This window comes from Aspergillus melleus (genome assembly GCF_016097325.1).
Source record: "Aspergillus melleus strain CBS 546.65 chromosome Unknown contig3, whole genome shotgun sequence".
Classification (NCBI taxonomy): Eukaryota; Fungi; Ascomycota; class Eurotiomycetes; order Eurotiales; family Aspergillaceae; genus Aspergillus; species Aspergillus melleus.
Genome location: NW_025763372.1, coordinates 1,676,001 through 1,699,127, shown reverse-complemented (window position 1 = coordinate 1,699,127; position 23,127 = coordinate 1,676,001). Strand labels below are relative to the sequence as shown.

The 23,127-nt window shown below is 54.1% G+C and overlaps 11 protein-coding genes across 11 annotated transcripts; 6 read left to right on the top strand and 5 right to left on the bottom strand.

Annotated features, from left to right (window-relative positions):
- Positions 1 to 741: 741 nt before the first annotated feature.
- LDX57_005610 (uncharacterized protein) lies at positions 742 to 1,946 on the top strand (the record flags this gene model as incomplete). Its single annotated transcript, XM_046087298.1, has 2 exons — positions 742 to 1,215; positions 1,293 to 1,946. The coding sequence occupies 2 exons, from the start codon at positions 742 to 744 to the stop codon at positions 1,944 to 1,946; spliced, it is 1,128 nt and encodes a 375-aa protein (XP_045943265.1).
- A 1,933-nt stretch (positions 1,947 to 3,879) lies between these two features.
- On the top strand, positions 3,880 to 4,694 carry LDX57_005609 (NPP1 family protein; the record flags this gene model as incomplete). The annotated part of the gene is made up of 2 exons (XM_046087297.1): positions 3,880 to 4,106; positions 4,196 to 4,694. The coding sequence occupies 2 exons, from the start codon at positions 3,880 to 3,882 to the stop codon at positions 4,692 to 4,694; spliced, it is 726 nt and encodes a 241-aa protein (XP_045943264.1).
- Positions 4,695 to 5,118: 424 nt separating this feature from the next.
- On the bottom strand, positions 5,119 to 7,842 carry LDX57_005608 (uncharacterized protein; the record flags this gene model as incomplete). The annotated part of the gene is made up of 1 exon (XM_046087296.1): positions 5,119 to 7,842. The coding sequence occupies one exon, from the start codon at positions 7,840 to 7,842 to the stop codon at positions 5,119 to 5,121; it is 2,724 nt and encodes a 907-aa protein (XP_045943263.1).
- A 1,444-nt stretch (positions 7,843 to 9,286) lies between these two features.
- LDX57_005607 (uncharacterized protein) lies at positions 9,287 to 9,768 on the top strand (the record flags this gene model as incomplete). The annotated part of the gene is made up of 3 exons (XM_046087295.1): positions 9,287 to 9,436; positions 9,505 to 9,701; positions 9,759 to 9,768. 3 exons carry the CDS (start codon positions 9,287 to 9,289, stop codon positions 9,766 to 9,768), a joined length of 357 nt encoding a protein of 118 aa, XP_045943262.1.
- Positions 9,769 to 9,949: 181 nt separating this feature from the next.
- Positions 9,950 to 11,450, bottom strand: GPI16_2 (PIG-T family GPI transamidase component; the record flags this gene model as incomplete). Its single annotated transcript, XM_046087294.1, has 2 exons — positions 9,950 to 10,983; positions 11,036 to 11,450. 2 exons carry the CDS (start codon positions 11,448 to 11,450, stop codon positions 9,950 to 9,952), a joined length of 1,449 nt encoding a protein of 482 aa, XP_045943261.1.
- Positions 11,451 to 11,464: 14 nt separating this feature from the next.
- On the bottom strand, positions 11,465 to 11,851 carry GPI16_1 (Subunit of the glycosylphosphatidylinositol transamidase complex-like protein; the record flags this gene model as incomplete). Its single annotated transcript, XM_046087293.1, has 1 exon — positions 11,465 to 11,851. The coding sequence occupies one exon, from the start codon at positions 11,849 to 11,851 to the stop codon at positions 11,465 to 11,467; it is 387 nt and encodes a 128-aa protein (XP_045943260.1).
- Positions 11,852 to 12,353: 502 nt separating this feature from the next.
- Positions 12,354 to 13,333, top strand: LUC7 (LUC7 domain-containing protein; the record flags this gene model as incomplete). The annotated part of the gene is made up of 3 exons (XM_046087292.1): positions 12,354 to 12,396; positions 12,465 to 12,796; positions 12,872 to 13,333. 3 exons carry the CDS (start codon positions 12,354 to 12,356, stop codon positions 13,331 to 13,333), a joined length of 837 nt encoding a protein of 278 aa, XP_045943259.1.
- On the bottom strand, positions 12,397 to 17,285 carry BYE1 (putative PHD finger domain protein). Its single transcript, XM_046087291.1, has 3 exons — positions 16,719 to 17,285; positions 15,872 to 16,602; positions 12,397 to 15,808 (listed from the first exon to the last, which is right to left on the bottom strand). Exons 1-3 carry the CDS (start codon positions 16,723 to 16,725, stop codon positions 13,892 to 13,894), a joined length of 2,655 nt encoding a protein of 884 aa, XP_045943258.1. The 5' UTR covers positions 16,726 to 17,285; the 3' UTR covers positions 12,397 to 13,891.
- Positions 17,286 to 17,354: 69 nt separating this feature from the next.
- LDX57_005601 (FF domain protein) lies at positions 17,355 to 20,552 on the bottom strand. Its single transcript, XM_046087289.1, has 2 exons — positions 20,343 to 20,552; positions 17,355 to 20,294 (listed from the first exon to the last, which is right to left on the bottom strand). Exons 1-2 carry the CDS (start codon positions 20,410 to 20,412, stop codon positions 18,640 to 18,642), a joined length of 1,725 nt encoding a protein of 574 aa, XP_045943256.1. The 5' UTR covers positions 20,413 to 20,552; the 3' UTR covers positions 17,355 to 18,639.
- Positions 17,504 to 18,328, top strand: LDX57_005602 (uncharacterized protein; the record flags this gene model as incomplete). The annotated part of the gene is made up of 1 exon (XM_046087290.1): positions 17,504 to 18,328. One exon carries the CDS (start codon positions 17,504 to 17,506, stop codon positions 18,326 to 18,328), a length of 825 nt encoding a protein of 274 aa, XP_045943257.1.
- An 86-nt stretch (positions 20,553 to 20,638) lies between the features above and the next one.
- On the top strand, positions 20,639 to 22,664 carry pre9 (proteasome core particle subunit alpha 3). Its single transcript, XM_046087288.1, has 4 exons — positions 20,639 to 20,796; positions 20,866 to 21,050; positions 21,116 to 21,534; positions 21,602 to 22,664. The coding sequence occupies exons 1-4, from the start codon at positions 20,773 to 20,775 to the stop codon at positions 21,739 to 21,741; spliced, it is 768 nt and encodes a 255-aa protein (XP_045943255.1). The 5' UTR covers positions 20,639 to 20,772; the 3' UTR covers positions 21,742 to 22,664.
- Positions 22,665 to 23,127: the final 463 nt, after the last annotated feature.

The following is a 23,127-nucleotide window of genomic DNA, read 5'->3' as shown; positions in this document are numbered from 1 at the left end:
TTTTTTGGGGGCGGTTCTTTCTGCTTTTTGCTTTTTTCACGTTCAGTTGTTCAGATGAGCGTTACATATCTCCGCTTAATAAATACATTAGTCTCAGTATAGAGCCATGATTGTATGCCTCAGGCATTATATGAGATAACGGCCTAAGGCAACCAGAGGCTTGGCGCGGCAGAAAGGGGCGGTGGCAGACGGCAGAAATGCGGTCTTTCATCGAGCGCAGATCCGCCGCCGTCCACTCTTCCTTCGTCGCGATCGCTCCCCATCGAGACTCTGACGAAGTGCTGCATCTGAACTCTGTCAATCAACCAATCTGGTACGTGAGACTACTCTCCTCTCGATCTCGAGGTGTGTGATGGTCAATCCTGCTCCATCCCGCACTTCGGCGACAACACACCGCCTTGGAAACCCGGGAGGCTGGGGAAACCGGGGCTGTCATATTTATAGAAAGATGAGATGAGATGTCTCATTTTGCGGATCCTCTCTGCATGGTGCTTTTGTTTAATTTCTGATGAACAATACGCTGACTGGCTTTCTCCGCTTGCATTAGAAGCTACTCCGTACGGGGTACTGTTAGCGCTAATCGGCCATCTGCCCCTCTACTCTTCCTTCCTCTCCTCCGAGTTCGCAGCATCGCCTGTCACCGTCTCTCTATCGACTACGTCTTGAATCTCGGCCACATCGAGCTCTCCGACCGAAATCTACTCCCACACAATCTCCGCGAGCGAAAATCAATACGATAAAATGGCCGACGAGTTCGCCCAGACGCGCGGCGGCGACGATTTATTCGACGACGAGATTGTCCCCGTCCCCGCGGAGGAACAACCCCAGTCCGCGGTGCCAGTCGCTGAGGAGACCGTCGCCGCCCCCGTTGAGCCCGAAGCGCAACCCACTCGCACCGATACCCCGTCGCGGCCGCGTGGCGGCGCAGCTGGAGGCGAGAGACGGGGCCGGGGCCGAGGCAAAGGGCGCGGACGACGAGGGTCGCGGAACTCCAGTCAACGACGCACCGAGGTGCCGGTATCGCGGCCAAAGTCGGTCGACGCGACTTCTCACACGGAGAATAACAACGTCGAAGACTCCACGCCGGATGCGTCGGGGGAAAATGCGGAGCAGCGGAGTAATAACGAGGATAATAATGCGTCCGCGGCGGGGGTCGATGCTCCTAAAGTGCCGGCCGTGCGTGGAGATCGCAGCGCCACCGGCGGGATCAAAAAGGTACGTCAGATTTCGTGGTCACGACGATCAGCCAGGGACGTGTTCGTTGCTAACCGGAGATCATTTCTTTCTATCAGCCTAAACTCACCGAGGAAGAGCTCTCGAGGCGCATCGCAGCTGCCAAGGAGAACGCCGCTAAGAAAGCCGCCGCTCATGCCCGGGCCGAAGCCGACCAGGCTTCGTTCCTTGAACGCGAAAAGGTCGCCGAGGTGAAGCGAAAGCAAGAACGCCAGAACCGCCGTGTGATGGACTCCGAACGAGAGCGCAATCGCCTACGGAAGCTGCAGGCCCTGAATGGGCGGGAATGGGATTCCCAAAAGCAGGACGAACCGGAGAGTGGGCGCGGCGGACGAGGCCGATTCCGAGGCATGCACGGCGGCGTCTCGGGCTACGCACGTCGAGACTTTGAGGGAGCGCAAGCGGACGAACCGTCGCATTCTGACAATAACCCCAACTATCGCGGTCGGGGTCGTGGCGGTCGAGGTGGTCGCGGACGCGGAAACGGCCGTGGAGGGCGAGCGAACGACGGACCGGCACCGGAACCCAAACCGACTTCATCTCCGCCAGTGATCAACAACGACAACGACTTCCCTGCTCTACCGGGCAGCGACAAGAAGGAGAGCGCCCCGGCGACAAACCCCGCCGTCGAGGCGGCCAAGATCGAGGTGTCCATATCGCCCATATCAGCGACTGGGGCCTCTTGGGCCGAGCAAGTTGAATCGGCTGACTAGAGAATGAACGATATACAGACTCTCACCCCTCGGGTCTCCATAGACGATTGACTCGTTTTCAACGGCTGGCTAGACCTGTTACACCTGCACGATTTATTCCCCTGAAATGACGAGCCACACTTTTCCTTGCTTATTATATGATGATTATTATATTTTATTTTGACGAGATTTTATTCAAGATTATGCCCGACAATTGAAATGGTTGGGTTTGTGGTTCTGTCCAGGACAACCGAGACTACGTTATATCCGACTTATCATTAGATAGTAATGCGTGACGCCCACTTTTTTGATTATTGTTCCTCAGTCCCTTACCCAGACAGGGGTCTACGGACAGTTGCCAACCCCTTCAAGACAACCAGCTATCTCTACCCAGATTCACCGTCTCAAAATCAAGACAAACAGACCTTGCCAAGATGATTGATATCTGCAGAATATTTATTTATTCACATTCACGCTAGACGCCCAGGATGAGGTTTAAAAAGCCCCGAAACTCCACAATCCTTCAGGACTCAGATCCACCGACCTGAAAATCCAACAGGAAAATGACATAAAATAAAGCCAAAGCCGATTGAGCAATAAGCGCAAAGAACGTCGACGTCATGTTCTATTCGATCCACTTGGTCAACACGAAGGAAGGTCGGGGTGGATCGACATTTCGACAGGTTGTTTAGTGCTCTAGGCTACTGTCCCACGGTCCTTAGGATATTATGGTTTGTTGATTCGTTTGATTTATACCGTATATAGATTGTACCGATATTTCTCCGACGAGCCATGATTTGATTTGAGGTGGGATAGGTAGGAATTATCGAATAGAGTACGGAGTAGATTTGGTGTTTTTCCACGAGTAAACCTTTCTTGGTAGAACTGGTACATACAGAGTAGATTGGGTAGATAGGTATATACCTACACAGTGTACTGGTCAATCAGCCTCGATGAACTGGAAGACTCCTTGATTCTTATCATCTTACAACTCTATTCACCCAAAAAAAGAAAGCCCCATAGTAAATCATATTGAAAAAACTAATCTCCATCCGGCAACCTCAACGACCCCCACATAAGAAACTACAGAAAGAGATATGGTTTGCGATGTTTCAGACCCATTCCTGGGGGGGATTTAACTTTGGCTTTTTGCTTTTCTTCAACGGCTGGATCCATGGCCATGCTATGGACTACTATTAAATTGTACGGGTCTACGGAGTATCCGTGTTCCGTAGATTAACTGACTCAAATCAAGACTCCGTATGGAGTCATTATTGATTTCAGGAGTCCAGAATTGCAGCATAGCAGCATAGCAAAAGAAACAGACGGTGGAGTTGGAAGGATTGAACCGGATCGACCGGATTCCAGCACCGTCCGGGTCCGAGCAGTGATCGACATGACGAGATGCCTAGAGGAAGAGAGTCGAAGTCGAGACTAGATGGTTACTTGTTGACTAGTCGCTTAGTTTGCTGCGGATTATGCAGGTTCCAGGGGAGTGCAGATTAGTAGTTTTGCTGTTCTTGAGGGAGAGGCTGGATAGGTACCAGTATTACTTTATTGGAAGGGTTTCGGTTGGAGATTAGTTGATTAGAATGAATGGTGCCATTCAATCGTGAACTACTTCGTAGTGGTTTGAGACATGACGAAGAACTAGAGGCATCAACGCCTCAGACGAACTACTTGGCGCTGGAACTATGATGGTTCAAGACCTGAAGGATCCGGATGTCGGATGAGGTTCTTTCCCTGAGCTCCGTGGTCCGAAGTATACACGGATTGGAGGTATAGACCAAGTAGAGGATACCAATAGCTCATGCGACAGACAGACATGAGGTATAAATCGGAGACAAATCCCCTTCAACAGCGTCACTTCATATCAGCAATCCCAATCCCAAATAACTACCAACCACTCGATCCACCTGACATCGCCTTCTTCTGCGCCAAATCTTTTCCCAAGATGTTCTCCAAATCCTCCATCCTGACCATCCTGGCCCTCGCCACGGCCACCGTGCAAGGCTCCCCCGTCCAGAAACGCGCCGTCGTGCCTCACGATTCCATCGCGCCCTTCCCCGAGACCGTCCCCAACGACGCCACCGGCAACGCCTACAAGAAGTTTGAGCCGTTCCTGCACATCGCGCACGGCTGTCAATCGTACCCGGCCGTTGCGGCCAACGGAGATACCAGGTTTGTTTTGACCTTCCCTCCCTTCAGGACTCTCAAGACTGAATAGTAGGAGATGAGATGTTGCTGACATTTCAATGTCCAATCTGCAGCGGCGGCCTCCAAGACACCGGCAGCGCCACCGGCGGCTGTCGCGACCAGGGCAAAGGACAGACGTACGTGCGCGGCGGCTGGCTGAACGACCGCTACGGCATCATGTACGCCTGGTACATGCCCAAGGACATGCCGACCAGCGGGGTGTCGGCGGGCGCGCACCGCCACGACTGGGAGAACGTCGTGGTGTGGGTGAACGACCCGGCCGTGGCGAACCCGACCTTCCTGGGCGCCGCGGCCTCGGGTCATGGCAGCTACAAGAAGACGAGTAGTCCGCAGCGCGAAGGCGACCGGCCCAAGGTTGAGTATTTCACTTCGTTCCCTACGAACCACGAGTTGCAGTTCACCGGCACGCTGGGCCGCGATCTGGCGCTGATTGCGTGGGAGTCGCTTCCCGAGGCGGCGAGGAAGGGGTTGGAAGACGCTGAGTTTGGCAAGGCGACGGTGCCCTTCAAGGATTCGACGTTCCAGGGAAATTTGGAGAAGGCGGCTCTTTAATGGGGTGTGTTGGGGAGAGAGGGTCTCCATGAACGGAAAAAAGACGTCGTGATTAATATCAAGTGAATTATATAGATTATTGACCAACTATGTATAGTTAGCTTAAGTGTATATAACATGTTACTAGCTTCAAATCAACAAGTCGTACATTCAATACCAGACCATCCAGACTATGTTCAGCCCTGGTCTGGTGGAAATTAAAGTCGCCCTCTAGCGACTGCCATCTCGTTTTAGGAGCTTGGCGTGGGGAAGCTCGCCCCGTGAATGGAGAGTTGAGAACAAAGAACAACTCGTGGGCAGCAAGGGGTCCTTGCCCCTTGAAAAGTATGGAGACTCTCAAGGGGAAGTCAACCGTACCGCGAGTGTAGTGGGTATATTAAAAGCGAGAGCCCGGCCTGACCTCTCTCCTTGAACCGATTGCCTTCTAGCTTCGGGCACTCTTGAGCAGCAAATCCTTCGCCTCTTTCCAGCCAGACGAATCCACCATCTCAAGCACCGTCTGACCGGTTTCATCTTTCTGACCGAGGTCCACGCCGCCTCCCTTCTCGACTAGAACGTGCAGAAGTCTGAGGTCGCGGTTTTCGATGGCCTGCATGATCGCGTTCCAGTCTCGGTATGTCTTGTTGGGATCGGCGCCCTTCTCGAGCAGCAGCTCAATCATCGAGAAATCCCCGTCGACACATCGACGTACGGCTTTGACGATGGGAAGATGTTCGCCCGGCGCGTTAGGGTCGGCGCCGCCTTCGTCCAGCAAGAACCGCACGATATCGCGGTAGCCCTCTCGCAGCGCCGTCGTTAGCGGCGAGAAAACGCCGCCGTTCTTGTACTCCACGCTGGCGCCGGCGGCCAAGAGGAGCTTGATGCTCTCGAGTTGATTCGCCAGCACAGCCATCTCCATGACTCCCTTGTGCGCCGAAAGGTCCGTCACGGCGGGGAGCAGCTGCTGCAGAATGTCGGGTGACCGCACGGCCATGCACACGGGCCAGTCCTGGCCCCGCTGATTAGGATCGGCGCCGTGCGCCAGCAGCAGCTTCATCAGGTCGACACGGTGTTCGCGTATCGCTGTCGTCAGGGCGGTATGCCCTTGCGCGTTGCGGTCGTTCGGGTTCGCTCCGCCGTGCTCCAACAGCCACTGGGCGGCCTCGGCGTTGTTCATCTGCACCGCCATTTCAACAATTCCTGGGGGTTGGTGAAGGTCGGCCCCTGCGTCCACGAGATCGGGCAGGAAGTGCGTGCGGAAATGCGTCACGCACTTCCAGGCGGGGTACTCGGAGGCCATCACGTTAGGGTTGGCGCCGTTGGCCAAGAGGAGAGCGAAAATGTCGCGTCTGTTGTCGCGGATCGAGGAGCAGAGCGGCGTATAGATGCCGTCCTTCTTGAGATTCGGGTCAATGCCGGCCTGAAGCAGAATCCGGATGGCGTCGATATTGTTGATACTGGTTGCTTGTTCCATGATACCGGGCGTCTTGCGGATGTCGGCGCCTCGTGCGAGCAGAATTCGCAAGCAGGCCGGACGGTAGATGGCCGACCAAAGCACATGCTCCGGCCCGGGCAGGTTGGGGTTAGCTCCGTGGTCGAGAAGCATCGTGACGCTGATCACTTGGTCGGCCTGGACGGCTTCAAACAGCGCGGTCTTTCCCTCGCCGTTCTTCAAGTTGGCGTCTGCGCCGGCCTTTAAAAGCACGTCCACCAGCCGCTGGGGCGCCCTTTTCCGGATGGCTTCGATCAAGATCGTGCTCCTATTTCGCGTCTCGTGGTTGGGATCGCCCCCGTGAGCGAGCAGCGTGTGAACCAGGTCGGTTTTTAGAGCATTTACCGCAAAGGAGAGGGGGGTCTCAAACTCTAAACTGGCCATAAAGGTCGGTTCAGCCTGGTACTTCAGTAGGAGAGTCGCGCCATCGACGAATGACCCGTCTACGGCGAGCCAGAGAGGGGTCTTTCCTTCTTTGTCGGGCTGATTGGGGTTGGCCCCGAACTGCAGCAGAAGCCGCACGCCTTCGATATCACGGCGGATGATGGTCTCGTTCAGAGGGTGCGAATTCTCGCCCATATCCGGGGACACTCCGCTATCCAGGAGCTGTTCCATTAATTGATGATTCCTCGCCCGCACGGCGGACGCCAGGGCGCTCTTGAGATGGCCAACAGTGGCTGCGCTGGTATGGCTTGGGGTGCGGCGCGGCATCGACACGTCGCGTTTCGGATGTGAGCGAATGCTTGATATGGAAGCAGTTAGGTCCGCGTCAATATCCGGTTGCGCCAGAGTTTCCGCCGCGGATGCCGATGAGCTCGAGACCCCCGGATGGTTCTCATTTCGGGAGTATGGGCTGCGAGTGGAGAAATTGGTCGGTTCGTGGATGTGGGAATCGGAGAGGGATAGGTTATCGAGGTATAGAACGGATGACAAGGTATCCGGCACCGATTCGGGCGCCGGCTTGACATGGTAGTCTGAATCGGAGTGTCTGCTCAAATCAACGTCGCTGAGCGGTGCCTTCGGAGGCACCGGGGGCACGGGAATGGACGGTGGCGGGCCACCGGGTACCGTCTTGACAGCCGAGGACGGTTGCTTCACGCTGTTATTGCTGCGGTCGAGCGACCTGACTTGGTTGATGCCCGTCACCGATCGCCCCTTCGCCATACGGTCCAGCGCCGCCGCCAGCCCCGCGTATCCGACACCAACCGAATCCTCCGGCCGCGTTTCTCCCAGCGACCAGTGGAAGGCCAACACGCTGATCTGCAAGGCGTCCATCACCTTACTGAGAGACTCGCGAATCTTGTTCAGCTCGTGGCTGGGCCGGTGCCATCCCTTCTGGAGCCTGCCCAGAGCTCCTCGGTGTTCATATTGAGCCAGTTTCGTGACGAGGCGGTCCAGCTGCTGAAAGTCCTTGTACGCCTCCGCAAATTTCTTTTCCACTTCTTGCAAGATAATCTCGGGCAGTGGTCGCTTGGCCCCGGTCGACTCGCCGAGACCGGCTTCGATGGTCCACAAGGCGCGACATGTATCGAGGAAGACTCGCGCAAGGTCTTGAAAGCCGTCGGGGATATCGTGAACGGTGCTAAGATAGTCTAGCATGCGCACGGAGATGCGGTTGCCCAGCTGGGTAGCTTGAGCGGAGATCGCAAAGACGGCATCCTCCGGGGAAGAAGGCATGTCGCAAATAGGCCCGTTAGTCGCCTGCTAATTGTCTGTGAAACCCCCTGCCAGACGTTGTCGCTGCACAAGATTTCCCTGCCGTCGACGTTTGCAATGTGTGGGAGAATTTATTACTATGTCAGGGGGAGAGGTGGTGGGATGGAGGGGAGGTTTAAAGGGGGGGCGGAATATCCCAGGTATTAATTCCGGGCGTCTGGCCCTTTCAGGGATTGAATCCAGCGCCTTTCCTAGAACACGGTTGGCCTTGGAGCACCAGGGAGGAATTTTTAATTGCACAGGAGATTGATTGTCCATTGCCAGGAATCTGGACGACACGCAAGAACCCGTCGCGGTACACCAACCATAGATTGGCCAGCACAACGGGGTGGAGCCAGCTGAACTGCTGGGACGAGTACGGAGTACGATCGTGAGATGCTAGAGAGGCATCGCTTAACCTTACCGACACGACTAGGCCGAGTTGGCTCGTAGTCAGGACCACGGTCTAGCATTTGAAAAATCTGGTGAAACCGGGTCGAACTCAAAAAGCGGGTGGATCAGGAATCTGGACTTTCGAGTCAGCTTCAATTTCCAGCCAACATTGCGGACTATGGAACGGACTCCTCCCCCGGTCATAGGCTGATACGCTGATACGCATCGGCCAACAGATCCCGATCGACAGTACGGAGGTATGGGTCAATGGGACGACGATGTATCGGGATCCACATGGTCGATAGGCTAACGCCATGGCGCACAGAACCGGCGGGCCAACCTTGATGAAATGGGGAAAAGGGCCTTGAGGCTGGCTGGCTGGGCCACGAGGCACGTCTTGCATTGCCAGGCCAAGTCCCCTAAGTCCCTGGGACCTGAAACGGGCTAATTTCGCTCAATTTCGGGGAAAGGTGCATGTCATACACTCAGAAAGCCAGAGAAAGAGTTTTCGTGGATGAGCGGAAGATGTCCGTTTGGACGACCGTTGAGTGGAAGGAAATGTTGATCTTCCAGAATGTTTGGGTCGCCTGAAACCCGAGGCAGCCGGGGCTTAGTCATGCCCACGTTACACGAGCCCAAGTCAGGCCGCAAGGCAGCAACAGGATCCTTTGTCTTCGGTGGAGTCCTTCGTAGGAGAAGGACCAACTAATTTCTAACGTGATCAGGCACTAGCAAAGGATTTGGAATTTACGGGGTAATCCTTCTGATCACTAGTACGGAGTATTCTTCCTATGATTTTTTGGAGTCGTGTGCCACCAGCACTGCGGTCATGATGATATCACCGTCAACAGCAACCCCAGAATGACCGCTACAACACGTCATGGTGGTGACAGGCGATACCAAGAACTATATAAATCAATAGATGTAGATTGCTACACTTCTCTTTAAGCTCCACCGTCTTAATATACATCATCCAAGACATTGCCAACAGCCAATCCTCATACCAAGCCAACGCTCTAAAAGCCTCACCAACATGTCCCACGAAAACCAGCCCTCGACCGGCGTCCGTGGCGGTGCCAGCGACACTCCGACGCCCGCCAACACTTCGGAAGGCGGCCTTTTCCAGCGTCTGCAGGGAGGCGACACTTCCGGCGTGCGCAACCAAGGCGCCGGCCACGTCGGGGTACGATTCTAGACCTGACCTTGGCATCCCGGCGAACAATGAAAGGCTAACAAAATTGACTCCAACAGATTGGAGCCCCTAAACAAACTGAAGGCGAATTCCTCAGCCTCAATGAGCAAAAAGGCATGGCGGGCCATCACTACAACCAGCGCGCCGGTCTAGAAGAACCCGGCGCCGCCGAAGATCGAAGCTTCATGCAAAAGAAACCCGGCGCTCAGGATACGTTGCCGGGCTGGGAGAAGGCGAAGAACGTGGTGGGGAATCTGTAAGTCCTGTGATTTTAATTGATTTTCTTCTGGCTTGGCTGACTTACGTGCATTAGTCTCCCTTGAATCTTATTGCCCTCGTTTTTGCGATCGATTTGGGGGTTTCGGCGTCTTGATGATTTGATATTTGATATAAGGATGGACATGGATTTACCTCATATACTAAACTGTACATTTATTGGTCTTTCTTTTTCCTAATAATACCGAGAAGTTGATGAAAGAAAATGAATAATGCAGCCAGCCGGTACTACTCCACCTTGGCCCCTTTCCCTTTGATCTTGTCGCGCAACGCGACCACTTTCCCGGCAATCCGCCCCTTGAGCGTTTGCGCCGTGAGAGCGGCTGCCTCCTCCACGGTGACAAACCGACGGACCAGAAGGTTGAAGATGCTGCCAAAGGCTAGGGCAATGACGGTGCTGGTGAGGATGATCACGTTATATGGCATACTAAAGTCCGGAGTGGGCAGAGGCAGAAGCAGGCTGGTCGTGCGCATGTAGATGGGATTGCCCTGGCGGTCGGGGGCGCCCAGCTTGATCACTGCCGGAGCCACGTTGAATCCGCGGTTGGCGTCGGGCGGATACTCGGTGTACCGTAGAATCGCCTTCTCAAAGTCGTAGGTGAGGGTCACGGTCGATGCGGCGGGGACGGTCAGCGCGAGCTCCAATTGCGTCCCACGTTCTCGGTCAATGGCGGGTCGGTAGACCGTCTCCCTGATGATCTGCGAGGCGGGAACTGGCCGGCGGACGCCGTCCCGACCGGTGATTGTGGCTTCTAGAGTATGGATATAGGGCCGCAGGAACCACGGTAGGGTCTCGAAGTAGATGAAATCCACCGCGTCTGTATCGGACGGGTTGTCGAAGATGTTCCGCATGCCTCCCCGTTCCTGTCCATGGCCCACGATCGTACGTTCGGCACGCAAGATCGGCTCGTCTAGAGGAACCTGCGTCGTGGATTCCTGCTCGGGTATGGTGATGTCAAATGGCGTAGAGGACCGTAAGGTATAGCAGCGAGTGAATCCGTCCGGTTTCCTAGATTCAATGGCTCCCGGAGAGACGGAAACCTCTCGCTCGTGTGGCACTCGTAGGCAAACCGGCCCATCCTCAGCCTCTTGACCCTCGGCAAGAGGGCATACTCCATTAATGCTGCGACCGAAGACTTCGGTCAGGCCCCATCCCTTTCCGGACGGGTTCTCCAAAGGGTAACAGGTGTCATCCGAGTGATAGGACTTGGAAGTGTCACAAACAAGCTGCTCAGCAGGCACCGGCCTAGGTATTGGGTTATCTAGCCACAGTTAGTAGGGCATTACAAAAGATCACGCAAATTAGAGCCTCACCCCGAGTTCTTTTCGACCGCTCGAGATCCAGCGCAATATCCACCGTCTGTTCGATCTGCACAAGACATTCACCCGACTGCGGACAGACAGGGCGCACGTCAACCGCCATGCTCTGCCACGAGGCATCGAAGAGTTTGTGACCATCAAACAAACTGGAAATGCCGGTCTTGCCCTTACATGGCAGCAATTTCAGAAAGGGTGTCAGATTCTCCGTGCAGACAACTTCGCCGGGAAGTGTTCCGTGCAAGAGATGGAGGTTCTTCGCAGTCGAATGGTCCCCGGTCGGCTGGAAGGACGTTACGGGCCGCGTGGTTCGCGTGGAATCGATGAAGTTCAGCGACGCGCAGAATAAACCGGACAATGACTGCGTCAGGGTGATCCATCTGGCAAATGCCCTGTACTCAACCGTCAGCATGCGCAGATGATATTTCAACCAGCAGTCAACCCTATCACATACTCCTGCTCATCTACCGCGTCTATCCACGCCCACAACTCCACTCCGGTGCCGCCTTCTTTGGTCCCATTCCAAGGGCGCGACCCCCAACTCTCCGCATCCCATCTCCCCGTCGTAAAGCGGAGGTGGAGCTCTTCGGTGTGGGCATGTTGCAAGATCTGACCTAGCGCCCGAGGGAAGTATTGGAAGTTGCGCTTGTCGAATGATTCTTTCGTAGCATTGCTGCGGAAATTGAACGACGCCAGCAATGACGACTGGGGGAGCGGTTGAAGGACGAGGCTTTCGTGGTAGTCCGATGCGGCGGAGGCAAGCGTCGACAACGCGCCGAGGAGGAGCAAAGGAAAAGACTGAAGAGAAATCATCACGTCATGCTTGCCGGCACAACCAATCTTGTCCAAATCAATCCAAGTGTTTGTCGCGCGTCTCGTTCGATCGCCGAGGATGATTGCGCCGGGCGGAGCTCCGAGCCGATGGTGGGAGGTCAGACAGGAAGCGTTGTAGGCTGAGGGCACGGTCTTGGCGAGCTGCAGGTAATGGAAATCAAATCTGTACAGGACAGCCTCGGGTAATGTGTCCTCTGCGAGACCAACTGTACAGTTGACACGTCTGACTGTCGCGGGAGTAGATCGAGTAACTCGTAGTTTATCTGGATTCTGGACACATCCCCCGGCTTGCCAAAAGGGGACAGCTCACCTAAGCGCAGCCGCGGTTAGCGCCACTCCGCAGAAAGAAAGAAATCGGGACGACCATTTCGGCGCATCAATCAATCCATCTCCAAGTCATTCTCCCCTCCTCTCCTCCCCGCGCTCCCTCCTTCTCATTGTTCCTTGTTCTTCTTCCTTGTTCCCCTGCCCTCATCGCATCATGGCGGCCGAACAGAGAAAGCTGCTCGAGCAGCTCATGGGAGGTACGTTGATTCCTGAACACCGCGCGCACCGAATCACAAGCTAACCTGAACCCCTTCTCTCTACCCAGCGGACCAGCTGATAGGAACCGGCGCGGCCTCGCGCAATGCCCAGCTCTCCATCACGGACTCGAAAGTCTGTCGCTCGTACCTCGTGGGGACCTGTCCGCATGATCTCTTCACCAACACCAAGCAAGACCTGGGCCCGTGCCCGAAAGTGCACAGCGAAGGATTGAAGACCGAGTATGAGACGGCCTCGGCGGCGGAGAAGGCGAAATGGGGGTTCGACTATGACTACATGCGCGATATGCAGAAATACATCGACGACTGTGATCGGAGGATCGACTCGGCGCAGCGCCGATTGGAGAAGACGCCGGATGAAATTCGACAGACTAATAATCTGGTGAGTGACTTGCTAGCGTAGAGGATCAACTCGACAAGGGAGAGAGAGAAAAGGTGTTGACAAATTATGTGGTAGCTCAAACAAATATCCGACCTCGCGAAGACGATAAACACCGGGTTGCTGGAAGTCTCTGTCCTGGGCGAAACGGGCTCCGTCGCGCAGGCGCTCAACGAACTCCACAAGATCCGCACCACCAAGCACCAGAAGGAGACCTGCGAGCGAGAACTCAAAAACCTCCAGGATACGTCCGGCCCGTCGGGCCATCAGAAACTGCAGGTCTGCGATGTCTGCGGCGCGTACCTCAGTCGACTCGATAACGACCGTCGGTTAGCGGATCATTTCTTCGGCAAGATGCACATGGGCTACTCGGATATGCGCAAGGGGTTCAAAAAGCTCAGCGAGGAGCTCAAGGGACGACCGCCCCCGGTTCGCCACCACGATGAGGACGACGGCGGTTGGGGTGGACGTTCTGGTGGTGGAAGAGGACCCCGATATGGTGGCGGTGGAGGATACAAGAAGCGTGGTGGACGGTGGTAATGTAGCTCTTTGGCCGTGGTTCCTCCGTGTCGTGTCTGGATATGCATAGCGTAGGCGTTGTTCTCTTCATCATGCCTGGAATTTAATGAAACTGCAGTATGTGACAATAAAACAAATACTATTTTGTAAAGCTTGAATTGATCTACGTAAGGCGAGTTTATAGATATCGTGGGCTCTGAGTATGGAGCCATTGGAGCAACCGTTGGATATCTACGACTTTTGCTTTTGCGAAACCAAGTCAAAGAGCATGTAAAAATTGGAATCAATGCGTAGCGAAATATCGGCATAAATAAGTATGTAAATGACTGCGCGCAGAAGACAACAAATTTGGACTGGGGATCGAAAGAAACAACCACTACACCGAGAAACAATAGAACAGAAAGCTGCAACGCCCTGGCGACGACGAAAAGATATTCCCATAATCACCCCAATACCCATTTTGATATGAAACCCTGTCAAAAGACAAACTGTAGAATCGCAGAAAACACCAAGCCGAAACGTCTTGAGGATGAGGAACAGGCTAATGATTACTATACAACCAGAGAATTATTCGTCCATTTATTGTTGCACACCATTTCCGTTAGTGGTGGCTTGGAAGAGTTCCTGCGTCAACAGGTCATAGTTCGCAGCAGTGTCCGGTCGTCGTAAGAGAATATCCCGAACGACACTCAGCTGAGACACGTCCACACTGGGCGCTTTCTGTAACAGCTGTTGGATTGCAGGTGAGCTAGCCTGGGCGCCCAAGACTTGCACGGCAGCTGCGATGCCAGTAACAGGAGCTGCAGTCTGAGGAGCGGGCGGTTGATATGAGTATTGCGGCGTGGACTGGAACTGCTGGTGCTGTTGGCCATACGGTATGGGCGCCTGCGTAGTGCCGTCGAAAGGCGACGGCGTCGCGGGCATGTGAGAAGCACCTCGTGGCCCCGGAGTGAGGAACTGGGATTGATGAGGTGTCGGCGCGCCAACGGTCAATGGACTTGCCGAAGCCGCAGGCTCCTGGCTGGGGTAGTGTGAAGGGGGTTGTACGGAGGGCGGATTGGAATCGCCAGTCTTGACGGCAAAGACAACGAGGAGAACACGCTCCGGCGTGGGATCCTCAAGCGAGTTGTTCTCCAGCAGCTCGATGAACTCGGGCTTCTTGGTAGACTGAGCCTCAATGGGGATGAGGTAGGTATCTTTAACGGCAGGCAAAGGGTGCTTGCCAATCACACCGTATCTCTTGCGATCTTGGAAATAATTGAAGAGCTTGTCGAATCCGGCTCGTTCCTTCGGGTGTTCCGGAGCGCTTATAGAGATAACGGACACGTCGGTGGAGGAACTGAACCGAAGACCGCAGAGATAGTTGCTGGCCAGCTGGACATCGATTCGTCCGTCGATGAGCAATGTAGAAGGAACGAGTTGGCTCCATGGAATCCGTCCACTCAAATCAGCACCTCCAACGTGCTTTGCAGATGACGAGAACTCCGCAATCGGGTTCATGATAACCTTGCCGCGCCAGATGGCGCCTTCATCATGATAGTCCTTGGGCGAATAAGGCGGCGAATCGGGTTCATCGTCCTTCAGCAGCTGGTCAATTTCGGCATCAGCCTGGACCTTGCCAGTGGGAACCGGCTCGCGGATATGAGTTGCCATCTCGGGGAAGACCTGCTCATGGCTGGTGCCACCAGGGGAGTGACCCCTCGGGGGGAAGTGCTCATCGTGATTCGACTTAGTATCAACCGACGGTTTTCGAGCGCCGTCCACGTCGGATTGCTGTTGGTTGCCAGGACTCGCTGGACTCTGGGCGCCAGGACTACCATCGACATCGGCCAGGCTGCGACGAGCCGGCGCCGAGGAGAAGACTGGCTCGCTGGCCACGTTCTGGTTATCGTCCTCCACAAGCTCCTCACCCTTATGGGTCCGTCTAATGCGCGGTCCTTGGTCCTGTACGATGATGTGCTGTCGTTCGGCCTCCCGCTTGATCTCGGCATCTCTTTGCTGCAGTTCCTCGCTCGCCATGTCCTGGGAGCTCATCTTAGAAAGAGCATCAGCCTGTAAATTACCTACGAGCAGACGATCGCGTAGAGAAGTGTTCTTCTTTACGTTAAACAGTATCGTCCGCAATTGTGACCTATACGGCTCCGTGGGTTCTCCAGCTCCTCCGCAAATATTCTGGTACATTGCATTCTCGATAGAGAGAGCGAGTTGCCGTGCGACATCCTCCGCCGACTTCCCAGCGGGCAACTTGAAAGACGATCGCTTCTGAGACCCAGAGATCTGATCCGTAAACAGCCTGAGTAGAGCGGAAGCTGCACTCCTCCGCGACGGGTTCGAGATCTCTTCCACAGTGCCCATGTCTTCAGTCGTCACCTTCACCACTTCAGAGCTGCGGCGTGACGATGGTTCATTGGTCTCGTCCTTAACCGGAACCGAGTTCGTAGTCGGAGGTGTTTTTGTCGGAGGTGAAATCTTTTGTTGCTTCTTGGGTTTCGATCCCTGCGACAAGATGGGTCAGCGAGGCAAATAGATGAGAATCGCAGGGAGGCTCTTTGTACTCACCGAACCGTGTGCCGGTCCTTCATCGTTCTCTTCGTGTTTACGTTTTTGTGAGCCTGCAGTTTGCGCCTTCGGCGAGACACCATTCTCCTCGGGACCTGGTGTGACAGCTGGCGGCGTTGGAGTAGCAGGGGCGGGAACGGGAGCAGCAACAGGAGCAGGAGGTGGTGGAGCGGGAGCAGGAGTCGCGGTAGAAGGGGCAGGAGCAGGCGTCGTGGAAGTAGCAGCACGAGCGGGCGTGCTAGTATCAGTCTTTGCCTCGCTCGGTCTGCCTCGTCTACCGCCCTTCTTGCTCTTCCTGCGACGCGATTGCTTCTTCTCTTCGGCTTCCTTGCGCCTCCGTTCCGCTACCTCTTCCCATGGTTTCTCGCCGCGCGAGATCTTTTCCAGTAGGACTTTGTGGTTTTCGGGTTTGCATTGCTCGCAGAAGTATTCGTCGGGCTCCTCCCCTTTGGCGAAGGTGAGACCCATGCAATCGTTGTGTTGCCAGGCTGAACACTGGTCACAGCAGATCATGTCTCGCTCCACATCTTCCTCCTCTTCGTACTCCCCACATATGCATCGAATGATCTCTTCTTCCTCTTCTTCACTGGGAGCCGGCGTTGGTTCGGCGGAGGGTTTGGGCGGTTTGTCCTTTGCCTGAGCTTTGGTCTTCGATTTCTTCGGCGTATCGGGAATCAGATCGAGGTTCTTGTGCTGGCCTTTGGTCGAGCGACCGGAGCGTCGCGGTTCATCTGAAGCGCTTGTTAGCTTGGTGAATCAATGTGAGGACGGAGCTGGGTCCAGTCGCCACAGCACTCTCCGGTAGAAAGGGCCTGCTTGCGACGGACTTGGGTGTACTATTGCTTACCAGCCATGATGAGGGGCCAAATGGATTTAACGATTGGTTTTCAAAATTTCTACAGCGCGACGATGAATGAAAAGAATTCGTCGGGGATCAAGTCTTGCGCACGCCACCCAGATCTCGTTCTACGGCATCAGAGGGCTAAAGTAATACACAGGGGAAGAGACTGGACAGTGGCACTGCTGCCCGGCCCAATCAGGTATTACTTCTTGTCTTCTCAATTCTTCCAGGTAGTTTATTTAAAGGACACAACGCGTCACAGCCAGACGTAGCTCCGACCCTGGTGTTGTCAGGTCACTGTTGGAACGCAAAGTCGCGCGCAGCGTGAATGCTTGGCGTGGGCGGGGTCGCGTGGTCGCTTTCCTGATTGGAAACGTGTGTTATGGTCGGAACAGACAAAGAGGCTGAGAGAATAATCGCAGCAGTCGCGCCGGGTCGCTGATGGAGATGAACGCGGCGATTCGTGAGGTGGATGGAAGATGGAAGTGAAGAAGGAAGGAAAGGGCAAGGCAACTCTTGGGAAGAAATGAGGAGAAACCGAGATGGCGCGCCCACTGACTCAGCACACACGTGACCGCGGCTCGGCGGGGAGGGCTTGGCAAGGCGCTTCTGCTGCCCTGCATTAATCGTCGCGTTGCATTCTATTTTTCGGCGCCTTCGACGGCTTTCTCCAGATCCCCACATCCTCTTCTTTCTCGATCTTTCTCATCTTCAAATTACTCTTTAACTCTACCTTGTAGCATCCCTCGGACGTCTCTTCCTCTTCCTATTTCTACCACTATACCCCTATCATGGCAGATGTTCGATCGTTACTAAGAAGCGAGCTTGCCTCCCGCAAGGGCTCATCATCCCAGACAGGGAGAGCACCAAACCGCGTCACGAAGAAGCGAAAGGTAGACTCCGGCGAAGACCTGACGCGCAAAAAGTTGAGACAGACAAACGGTGATCAACTGCTGGCGCATGCCCAAACAGTACAGCCTCCAAGTGCCCAGGCGCTGGAGGCAGATGAAAGCATTGAACATTCAGATCATGAGGCTGCTGGCCCGGAACTACCACCCGCGGAAGACGTCGTGCCTGACACGGAGCAAGTGAGCGCACAGCCATCCGAATCACCTGCTGTAACTTTGAATCCACCTACAGAGGCCCCCAAGCAGGCCGTCGACGAAGATGAATGGGCCGCCTTCGAACGGGATGTAGTGGCCCCAACTCGAGTCTCACAGGCGCCCGCTGCGCTTGCCGCGTCAGCCACTATAACGGCGGCTCCCATCACAACCGAACAGCTTGCTGCGCAGCAAGAGCGAGACAACCAAACGGCCGCCCGGTCTCGCGAAGCCGAGGCTGAAGGGGAACGTGAAGATGCCGCACGATTCATGGAGGATGAATTTGATGAAATGGATCAACTAGAGGAGCGTGTCAGACGATTGAAACACATGCGGGAGGAGTTGAGGAAGAAGCGAGCCGTGGACGGTACAGATACCAACCAGATGGACTTGTCTACTTCCACCGGGGAGCTTCAGGAGGATCAAACCAAGAAGAATGACAGCGAGGACGAAGAGGAAGATGATGATGACGACGATGACGATGATGACGAATGGGATAATTGGAGATTTAGGTAATACAGAACTGGAAAAACGGAAAGGCGTCAACTTTTACAAAGGAGGTCTTGGACTGTTCATGTTTACATTGATACCCCATGAGCTATATGAAGTCACAAAAATTGTTGATTATCCCCCCCCCCCCCCCCCCCTAATGTATCAGAATGCTTGTCTGAACCCCAACCGCTGGATCATGAATTGAAATTGGCAACCTTGTGAATGTACTTGACTTGGTTGGGCAAAACGAAAACGGTCCATCTGGCAGGGAAACAGGATGAATGATATGACCATGTATTATATCAGATAATGTGGATTTAAGCTACGTTCTATAGTTAATTGTGTTCCACTTGATCCCCATCCTTTGATGTCTCTTTGTCGGCATCAACGTAGCTTTGGAGTCCTGCTCGGCCCACCTTCATAGCTTCTTCAACCTCTGCTTCACCCTCTCTCAAGAGATGTTTGCCACGCACAAGGTCCCCTCTTTGTCTTCGTTTCTCTTCCTGCACCTGTTTCTCGCGTTCTGCCAACGCCCTCTCCCGTTTTTCACGCTCCAGTCTCTTCTTCTCCAGTTCCTCTCGCTGTTCAGCAGTCATATTTTCCTGTTCCGGAGCTGGAGGCAAAGTGGTTATGTAGGTTTCAATGAGAGGATCGCGCACTTTGGGTGCCAGCGCAATGTACTTCAGATCGGTAACGATGGAAGGTGGAAGAGCTTCCAGACTCGACGAGCGATTCAACTCATACAATGGAATAGATTTGAGCAAGGCAGACAGGTCTGACTTGCGAGTGCTTTCGGGCTGTTTCAGCCGAGAAACCAGGTCGCGATAGAACTTTTCTCGGTCCTTATCGGATAGCTTTGAATCTTTCATCTCAGGCTCTTTTCGATATTTGCGCTTGAATTCGGGCCAGTATAGTTTCGGCGTTGCGTATTCTTGAAGGAACGCCAGATACTTAATGCGTGGGTCTTCCTTCTGCTGCTTCTCTTTGCGGTCCTTGAGCACTTGAATTCGATCGCGACTCCAGTTGGACCACACTTCACGGCGAGCTTTCATGTTGGGCAGCACGGTGTATCGGGAGTCCTCTATGATGTGGCCCTGTTCAATGATGTTTTCCCAGGTCGAATATGGGTTTATATGGTAGTCATCGAGTAGATCTCGGAATAGAGCTGTGGCATCCTCGTCCGTAAGCGGCAGCCCTTCGGCACCTTCTTCCCAATCGCCTTCTCCCAGCTCGCCGTACTCGCCAGGGTCAAGCCCGTAGTCCTCGCCCATCGCAGCTAGCTGATATTCGAAATCTTCCTCCGTAAATTCCATTGGCTGTTGCTGCCCAAAATCGTCTTCGGTCTTCGGGCGTTTCGTAGGTTGACCATCTTCCTCCTCACTGTCTGTGACTTCGACTTCTTCGTACTCGTCACTGTCTTCCTCGGCACCGCCTGTGACGAGGGCTTCTTTGCGGTCACTTTCCCTTCCACCCACTAGGTCCGATTCCGCTTCGGGTTTGGATTTGACAGGTTCCTCAGCATCCTCGCCGCGTTCCTTCCTCTCCTTTTCTTCCCTTTCTAGACGATCGTATTCCACAACCCCCTTCAGAACATCTTCGGGGAATTTCCAGAAACTTTCATTGGTTTCCGGATTGTGGACGAATCTCCTCCCAAGTTTTGTTTTTACAAGGACCCACGGCGCACACCCCGGTATCGTATGCTTGGACTTTGGCCGATCTTCAGGCCCTCGGCTTCTGCGGTCATTAAACCCTCCTCTTCCTCCGCGAAAACCTCCGCGATTGTGACCACGGTGAGGAATTTCTTGGGATGGTATCCCCAGTCCGGGTGCGTACGGGGTCGAAGAGAATGGCGGTAAGGTGTCTGGGGTTAGGAATGGAGCGCTCTGAGCGGCCACTGGGGTGGGAAAGGGCTGTTGAGGTTGAGCTGGGGGCGCGGTCGGTCTGGTGTAGGTGGACTTCTTTGTCTGCGCATTGTAGTAGTATAGATGACCTAGCTTATTGTCAGACGTCTTCCTATGACAGGACTGTCGCAACCAACCTGAAGGAGCCCGATGCTCTGTCCACCCCGGTGGTAGAGGAGGGGGAGGGGTATACGTAGATTTCAGCATTATGGCTCGCAATATACCCAAATTTCAATAGTCCGGTTCAAGAAGCGCAAGAATTCCGAAAGTCCATATCCAACAATATCCAGGGATTTGCGGAGAGAATGGCGTGCGGAGTGCAATTTTGCGGCCGAAGAGCTTCTTCCAGAGTGGTCCGAGCTTGGCAGATGAGAAGGACGCGCCAGGGCGAAGTTGCCTTCCGGGCACTACTGGAAGCTCACCCAACCATCATCATCCATCCTCCTGCCTACGTCCGCTTGCCCACTCTTCATCCCTCGACCTCTCTCTCTCCACCCCCGCGGGTTTCTTTCTCATAGAGCTTCCCTTTGTCATTTGATCTTTATTTTTTTTATCGCTCGATTCAATATGTCACGCAGATACGATTCCAGGGTATGCCGGAATTCCAATTTCATCATTCCCGGAGCTCCCAGCTAACGAGATGACGCCGTCCTTCAACAGACAACCATCTTCTCTCCGGAAGGCCGACTGTACCAGGTCGAGTATGCGCTCGAAGCTATCTCGCACGCCGGTACCGCCCTCGGTATCTTGGCGAAGGACGGAATCGTCCTTGCTGCAGAGAAAAAGGTCACCAGCAAGCTGCTAGAGCAGGACACGTCTGCGGAGAAACTCTACACATTGAACGAGTAGGCAATCCATCTCCCTGTGACGATAGTTTTGTACAGTGGTTGGGGGCTAATGATGGGTATAGCAACATGATCTGTGCCGTTGCTGGTATGACCGCCGACGCCAACATCCTCATCAACTACGCCCGACAAGCCGCCCAGCGATATCTTCTTACCTACAACGAAGAAATCCCCTGCGAACAGCTGGTTCGTCGCCTGTGCGATCTGAAGCAAGGATATACCCAGCATGGTGGTCTGCGTCCGTTCGGTGTGTCGTTCATCTACGCCGGGTACGATCCCCTTCGGCAGTTCCAGTTGTACCAGAGCAACCCCAGTGGTAACTACGGCGGCTGGAAGGCGACTAGCGTCGGCGCGAACAACGCCAGTGCTCAGAGCCTGTTGAAGCAAGATTACAAGGAGGACTGCGATCTGAAGGAGGCCTGTGCTATGGCCGTCAAGGTCCTGAGCAAGACGATGGATTCGACGAAACTCAGCAGCGAAAAGAGTAAGTGTTTCTTCTGCTTCTTACGCCGTTTGGGAACATGCACTGATGGAATCTCTCCTACCTCTAGTCGAATTCGCAACGGTGGGCAAGACCCCGGAAGGGAAGATCTTCCACCACCTGTGGAACGCCGACGAGATCAATGCCCTCCTAAAGGAACATGGATTGGCCAAGGTTGACGACGAGCCGGAGGCTGGTGAAATCAAATAAATAAATGAGCGACGTGTTTCTTTCTCTGCTACCTGATCTACATAATCCCATTGTTGTTGCTGGAGACTGTCCTACCGAAAGAAGTCACCATCCCTAGTTCACACAACTCCCAAGTGCCAATCCCGGGAGGATCGAATGTGACTGAAACATAATCCACACAGCTTCCTAGGTAGTTATTGAGGCCTTTGGCCGCTGCATCTCAGGCGCAACTGACGTTGTCCATCGGTGACGTGGCAAGCGGCGACGTCGATTTGAGCAACAAATGGTTCATTTCTAACGTTTGTTCCCGCTTGTTCAGGCCAGGTTGCCCAGGTGTGTAGCTGAAGACGAAAAATAAATGGTCCACGTAGTCGGGAATTTTCACATTCCCTGAAAATCGTGAAGAATCTCTTTGTCAGTAGGGAGAATTTTCCCGAGTCGGTCTTCCATATAAGAGGTGATCAGCCATCGAGTTGAACTAGTAATCTTTGATTCTTTCTCTCTTTCTTCTCCTCTTAGGAAGACTTTCTTCCTAATTTTTGAGAGAATAGCGAAAAAGGATCCCGGGAATTCAAGCCATCCACAGCGAGCACCATCTACTGTCGAACATTCCAGGGACCCGCCGCTGCAGAGGGTCTTCACTGTAACGTTCTCAAACACGTTCTGCAAGACATCTTCGAGCCAACAGAGATCCTAAAGCGGAATAGTAGGAGATCTGGCGTTCAAAAGAATGTCGGTGAGAGGCCCCTCCTGACCGGGCTGAGCTGAAGTGAGCTGAAATGGAAGAGGGAAGCGACGACAGATGTTTCATGCTAACCATCGATCTCCATCCTCAACCAGCTGAAGATTGACCCGCGCTAACCCCGACCCGGCCGGAATCACGTGTGTCGGGCCCGCGGGGTTTCGACGGTCCCGCAGTAAACAACGTTCCTCCATACTCTACATTCGCCTCTACTGTCATTCTATGATTCTACCTTGTTCCCATGGCTTAATGATTTGGCCATTCAACACCATTAGATGATGTCCTTCCTGGTGAATCTGTCGGGAGGGCCGGCCCTTTCTGCACAGGACTTCCTTAATTTCCTGCAATGGCAAGATGTACAACCGTTTCATCCTTGTCGTGGCGAACCGCTCATCCAGAATACAGGCGCTTATTGAGTGGAACTGACCCCCCCTGACGAGACCGCCCAAGTATGCAAGATTTGGAGAAATGGAAACAGTTCATTGGATTGCATATTTCGTGAACGGCAGTTTTACATCATTATCGGCCTTTTCCTCCAACCATCAGACGGGTCTGCCTGCTTTCTGACGAAGACCAACCCGATATGATGCTGCAGCCAATGAACCATATCAGCTGAGTGGCCCATGACTGTGAGACACCAAAATTAACAGGCAGAATTCGACACA